We start from the raw sequence: 7,105 nt of genomic DNA on the forward strand, positions 1-7,105 counted from the left end.
CATTTTTCATGCAGCACTTCCATCAACACGTCCACTACTCCATATTATGTGTTTCAGATCATACCCCTTTGGCGTCCATTCTTACCGTGAGAGACTGCCTGCCCACCACAGGGGGCTGAACTGTGAGCTTGTACGAGTGTGTTGGGGAGGAAGAGGAGCGGTGGGTCGCCAAAGAGCTGGAGCCTAAATGTATTAGAAAATGAAGCACGGTTGGTGCGATTGGTCACGAAAGGGACGGTGACGTTCTGAACCAATCACAATGGAGTTTGGAGAACTGCAAAACACATAAAAGAAACCGTAAAACCACGAGAACCCACGAGGGGGCGACAAAGTAAAACATAACAAATCTGACTGATAAAGGCAAGTATCCATTTTATGAAGGCCGTTTAGCATTGGTATGGGTCAATTATAGCTCCGGAATTGGAAGAAAAACGTATTTCTGTTTTTATTTTTATAAAAATGTTGACAGATATAAGTTCTTTTTTTAAATTTCCGAGCTATAATTGACCCTTACTAATGCTAAGTAGCTTTATTTTTAGCATTCATGAAATAAATACTTGTATTGTAATGGCCAAAGGTTTTGAGACTTACACAAATATTATTTTCTACTAACCTTAACTTTACTGCTTCAGTTTTTATACTGGAAATCTGCAATATGGCTTGTTGCTTTGAAGAGTGATCAAATGCATTTAATTGCAAAGTTAATTGCAAAGTTAATTTGAACATACCCATACCTTTGCAGTGTGTCTTAGCCCTGACAGCATCATTTCAATTAGCTCAGGGGATAGTGATGTTACTGTCATTCTGACTGAATTAAAAAAAGAAGAATCATTGATTTAAATGGGAGTTTTGACTAAGATCATTGTTCTTTTGTCACCTATGCTTACCTCTAAGCACATACGTTGTCATGTTTTGTGGCTATGGAGACAGACCAAGGCACAGACTGGAGAGATGATGCAGCATAATAAGGATATTTCAATGAAAAGGATGATGAACTTACTAACACAAGAAGCAGTCAACAAAGGAACAGAGTAAACAGACCAATTGGTCAAAAGAATAATCCAGCAATGAGGAAAGAGAAACCAGGAAATAATCCAGCAATAAGGAAACAGAAATCAGGAAATGGGAAATGGGAAGTGACAGGCTACATGGAAAACAGGTTAGTGCAATCAACAGTAACAGGCACAGATTATGACATACATGTTATCATCGTCATCTCTTTGCACCAAAAAGCTTAAAAGAAAAGGATGATGCTGCTGTTAAGACTCCACCCATACAACCATTTCATCAAGAAGTTCAGGGTAAGAGGTTCAGCCGTTGTAAGGAAAGCTTCAGGTTACCCGAGAGAGTCTAACAAGAGCTGGGACCAACTTCTAAAGAGGAATTAGCCAAGGCTGTGGTTACCAGTGCAGAGCTTGCTCTGAATGGCAGCAGGCAAGAGAGACACGCCTGGTGTCCAGAAGGGCCACAAAGAACCAACTTCTCTCCAAGACCATCATCAGTTACAGACTGAAATACTGCAGGAATTATCAGGACTGAGGGAAAGCTGTTTTTTTCAGACAAGGTCTATTTCAGGCTTTGAGCAGCCCTTTCAGGAGTCTTGTCTCATCCCAACAGTGCGTCATCCTGAGGCCATTCATGTGTGGGGTTTTTGTTCAAATGGGCAGGGCTCACTCATAATGTCTATTAAAACACTGCAATGAATAAATGATGCAATCAAAACATCCCCAAGGAGCAACTTTGTCCTGTGATCCAGGGGTATTTTGTGAAAAAGGTTTTTTTTTCCCCACCTGCCACAACATCAAAATTTTGGGTCAATGGTGACAAAACCCCTTGGATCTTAATCCTAATGAGAACCAACTGACACTGTGTATAAATCTGATGTATTACTCAGATGATACATATAAATTACTTTTTTTATTAAACTTCACTGCACTTTTGAAACATCTGATAAAAGGATCTAACAACACTGAACAGCCTCAACTAAATTTGGCCACAACTGTTGACACTGCTCAGATTGGGTCAATTAATCTCTTGACTTAAATGTGTGGAAATGAAAGCTATGAAGATGATAATACAAAAAAGTAACAATGACAAAGGGGTGTTCTTGTTAGAACTGCTTACTAGTACTTAAAAAGTTACCATGTTTAGTGAAATTCCATATTTGAAACAAAAAAACACTGGCACACCTGAGCCTTCATCTTTACAATATGTGTTACAAATATTGAATAATTCCTGTAATAATTGAAGATATTTTGCCAATAAATTATTATAAAAAGGGGAAAATATAGGGCATTTGAAAAATGTAAGCTGTTTTGTGTATATGTCTTTGGCCTAAATCATTCTGTAAAAGTATAAACAGTTTAAGTGATATGATAAATATTTTGTATAATTTAAGAAATAGTCACAACAAAAAGCAGAAATAAAGTTAAATTCCATTCATTAAATTGCTCTGATGTATGTGTTTAGAAGAAAAAACAGTGAATTATAGTTATCAATTGCATCAACTAACCGGTTTTGCTTTGATGCTTGTATATTTTAGCAACATTTTTATTTTTTAAGAAGATTTCATCCTTTCTAAACTGTCTGTATTTATTATGAATATTAATGAAATACAGCACTTCAGGTTAGGGATAGCAACAGTCAACCACAAGATGGAGCTATTCAGTTGCCATACTGGCAAGGATTTAAGCTTTAGGTTGCAAAGAGAAGCTTTCTTTAACATAAATCAAATTTAATTGCCATTTAAGGATTAGACAACAGGTTAGGAGTCATACCATAACACAGGTAGATAATGCAAAGTCACACTCAGATTAGTGAAAGAGACCTTTTTTTATATCTTGTAATATTGAATTTTTTTCTTATCCTAGCTTTTAAAAAATTCCAATTCATGTTTTTATAAATATCCATTTAAATAATCTGCATTTTAATAAAGCACAAGCTAACTAATTTATGTGCAGCCCACAAAAGCAGTTTTACGTGTCTTTTGTGCTTTTGACACAATAAAGCTGTCATACAAGAGCCTGATTGTTTATCATTGCTTTGAATGTGTCTCGCATTTTTCTGCATCAGAAAAGGTGAGGTGTTTCTTAAATGAATCAAAGTAAAGAAACATCATAGCTTAAGGGAACTGGATGGTCTAACAACTTCTCTCTATATAAATGTATGACATTCATTAGTGAGTAAAGACACTCAGATTCATTCCTTTCAGGAGACATTCCAGCATCCTGTCTACCGTCCTTCTTTCCTCCCATTTTTCCTCTCCTCACTTTGAGCTACATGGAAACCTGGACAACTTCATAGTGTGGCTCGGGAGCTACAGAGGAAGTCGTTAGGGTATTCTGGGTTAACAAGGCGGCAGGCAGGATATGCAGACTTCAGCAGGAGCTCACACCAGCACTGAGGGATGGCACTCATGCAGAGAAAACATCCTCGGTCTTATGGCTTCTAATATATCACAATTTTAACCGAGTTGGACAGCTAGAACATGATGCAGTGTGATCTGCTTTCAGGGAAGTAAAAGGAACTTCAGGAAGCTGTGCTAATCTGCACTCTGAACTACACTATGTTTATGTGAATGAGTCAAAAAAGGGAATACTAAAATCTAAAAGTCTTCATAGATTATTTTCTCTAATTTTGTCATTAAACTTCAGGGTTTTTTCGCTTGTGAAACCTTTCATCACCTGTGAAACTTAAGGCATTTGTCATTTTCATTCATTTGGCAACATAGATATTAATGATTTTTTAGATCAAAATGTAATGGGGTTGTTCTTGGAAAAAGGTTTTTTTTCTGATTTCTATGTAGTTGGATATAAGTAAACATTTGTTCATTTTCACAGAATTATGCATTATGTTCAGAATCTTTCTTGAACAAAGAAATATTAGACACATTTTAAAATAAAGTTGAAACCACCAATGAAATAAAATATGTGCCAGAAAATGTTTGGACAGATTTGTGTTTATTTTCGTTGTGGCCATTTAGGGGCAGCAGAGTTCAGTGAATCTTGAATGTCTGACATACTAAGAGACGACCAAGGAAATTATTTTTTTAACTGCTAAAGATCGTAAGGTTGTGAAACACATGTATGTGTTTGATGATGTTCCATTAACTCCACAGGACATCATCTGTTTCTGTTTGTTTTGGTGCTTTGTAACATGCTGTTTGGTGGTTAATATGCACCGTAACCTTCTCTTGACTTCTTTGCTGAAAACAGCTGATTAATGCTGGAAATCATAGGAACAAAGCAAGTAACGAAGAAAACAGGCATTTGTTATGTGCTCTTTATAGAGCCTTGGAGTGTGTATTGTCTGTGAAGGTATCTGAATGATAGTAGCCTATAATGCAATCCATCCAATCTGATTACACCAAATGTATCATTTTTGATACACATATAGCCATTTGATACACATACCCTGTTGAGGTTTCTGACCCATGGCTTAGACAGAGATTCCTTTTGCTTTTGCGCCCTAGATATGTAAGAAGTTACAGTTTGAAGAGTTCCTGCATTTATAACTGTCTTCCCATGTCTGTGAATGATAATATCATCCTTTCCTATGTCAACAGAAAGAGCAATGGATTGGGACTGTTTTTTTTGTCCTAAAGAACAAAGTGACCTACTATACCAGGTCCAGTCTTTTTCTTAGCTAATATTTGAAGTACCAACTGTAGTTCCTCCACCAGGAGGGCAGAAGACCAGTATAGGATTCAATACAGCAGGTTTTAGGAAAGTGAAAACCTTGCTGTTTTCACAGCCTGTGTTTTTTTTTACTAACATATCGCTTATATGGAGATTTAATATGAATTGAAACAATACTCAAAGATTTAATTATTCAAAATAAACAAGAAAAACTGAAAAAAATCATATCTGAGTAATATGTAATAAAAATGCTTCTGGTGAAAAATAATTTAGGTCACTCCACATTATTCCTACATACAATGCCCAAAATTACACATTGGTGTATCACATCAGATGAACAATAACAGAACATTGTTACTCAAACCAGTATAAGTCTAGGACATTTATTTAGAATTTCCTGACTGGTGAAGTAAGGGATTTAAAGACGTTACAAAGGTTTCAACAAGCCCAGGTCTTTCTATCCATGCCAGTTCACTCTGAAAGTAGACCGCAAGATGCTAAAAGAAGTCTCCAAAACCCCTTAAATGTTACAGGACCTACAGCAGGCTCTTGCTACTGTTGATGTAAAATCGCATGCCTCTACAATCAAAAAGAGACTGCACAAGTTTAACTTTCATGGGAGATGTGCAAAGAGGAAACCTTTGTGCTCTAAGAAAAACATGAAGGCCAGGTAAAGGTCTGTCAGAGAGACTGTTGACAAAGACAGAGTCTAAACATTGGACAGCCTAAAATGTCATTATTTGGACACTAGAACAAAGGACATGATGGCCTAAACCAAATTCAGTTTTCAAGACAAATAACCTCAAAAGCATAGAGCTGGAATTGTTGTGGTCTGGAGAAGCTTTACTGAAGCAGGAAAATATGAGACCATCTGTAAAAAACATAAAAGCTGAAGCAGTCTTGGAATCTGCAACAACCAAAGCATACTATACCAGTAAATTTAGCAAATCCTGAATGAAAACTATCAATTTCTCCAGTAATTGCCAATACCTGCTTATTCTTGCAAGGTCAGTGGTCTCCAGCGGAGATAGGCAGGCTACATCCTGGACAGGTCATTAGTTTATCACAGGGCAACATATGCCCCTTTTCCATGGGCTCTGATTTAGCAAGCTCCACTCCACTCAGTGACGGTGAGTGTTTATTTTTACTTTGTACTTGAAACTTATCTCATTATTGCTAGGCTAACACCAAACTATAAGACAGTTAGGGTTAACATTGCTGACAGCTGAAGCTGGGGCTTCAAGCCATAATTCCAGCCATCATTGTATCAGTAGAAACACCATGGCTTTCATGCATGTGGAGTAGTGCGAGATCAGGTGGAGTGGAGCCGTGCAGTGCTGGAACAGTGAATGGAAAAGATGCAATAGAGACACACACCCATGCATGCACACACTCATACCTAAAGGAAATTAGGGGGACCAGTTAACATAACAGCCATGTTCTTGGACTGTGGGAGCAAGCCAGAATACCCAAAGAAAATCTACACATGCAAACTCCACCCAAAAAGACCCGTGGCCAGGATCTACGGTCAGGACCTTCTTGCTGCAAGGCAACAGCACTACCAACTGCACCACAGAGCAAAACTTAATTCTATATTCTGTTCTATGCTGGAATTGTATAGAGAACTTGCCAAAATGTGTTTTTTTATTTAATCTATATTCAGAAACATTGTATAGTTCTGACTTAATTTTGGGCAAAATTATTCTGAGTGTGAGTGTATGATTGATTGATTGATTGAAAAAGAAATACTTCATTGATCCTCAAGGGGAAATCTCAAAAGCTCACAGGTGTAACGGAACAAATAACATAACATTTAACAAATACAAAAAAAAAAAACAATCGAAATATATATGATAATATATAATATGATAAAAGGTAAAACTGTGATCAATAAATAAATCCTTGAGTGTTTAGGTTTTTGGTTTAATTTGTGTTTGAGTTTTGATCACTTCTGTTCACTTCTGAGGTTTTTAGTATTGTTTTGAAGGTCTTGCCATGTTCATTATTGTTAGAAAGGTGTTGCCATATAGTTCATTCCTTTGTATTTAGTTTTTTAGTTTATTCTTGTGTTCTCTTCGTGAATTTTGATTTATTTCTCTTAGATTAGTGTTAGTCTTTTTCCCCTCGGCTTGTAGTTTCTTTGTGTCTAGTTCAGCTTCCCTTGTGTTAATTATTCATGTTCCCTCAGTCTGCCTGTTTGCTCTCATACACAACTATTCCTAATCCTCTGATTATCTCACCTGCATTCAATGTCATTCTTTACTCTCACCTCAAAGCTCACTGGTTGTTATTGCTCTTTGCTAGTTCCTTCTGTTACACTGCTTGTGCTCAATGTTCTGCTCTTACTCTGTGTATTCTCCTTGTTGTTTATTATTAAAGAACTTTCTTTCTGCCATGGTCAGTCTCTGTGCTTAGGTCCTTTACTTACCCCAAACATGACATGTAGCCACTTTAGAGTGATTAGGCCA

At 36.9% G+C, this 7,105-nt stretch overlaps 1 protein-coding gene across 3 annotated transcripts in view; it reads right to left on the reverse strand.

Moving 5' to 3' along the window:
* Positions 1-241, reverse strand: part of igsf8 (immunoglobulin superfamily, member 8) — a 30,387-nt gene extending 30,146 nt beyond the window's left edge. The window contains exon 1 of one of the 3 annotated variants that reach the window (XM_047347375.1): positions 86-241. Coding sequence is in view for 1 of the 3 variants with exons in the window: in XM_047347373.1 (XP_047203329.1) it covers positions 1-23 (23 nt within the window). In the remaining 2 variants the exon portion in view is untranslated. The other 2 variants (XM_047347376.1, XM_047347373.1) reach the window with 2 other exon arrangements.
* Positions 242-7,105: the final 6,864 nt, after the last annotated feature.

This window comes from Girardinichthys multiradiatus, chromosome 20 (assembly GCF_021462225.1).
Source record: "Girardinichthys multiradiatus isolate DD_20200921_A chromosome 20, DD_fGirMul_XY1, whole genome shotgun sequence".
NCBI lineage: Eukaryota > Metazoa > Chordata > Actinopteri > Cyprinodontiformes > Goodeidae > Girardinichthys > Girardinichthys multiradiatus.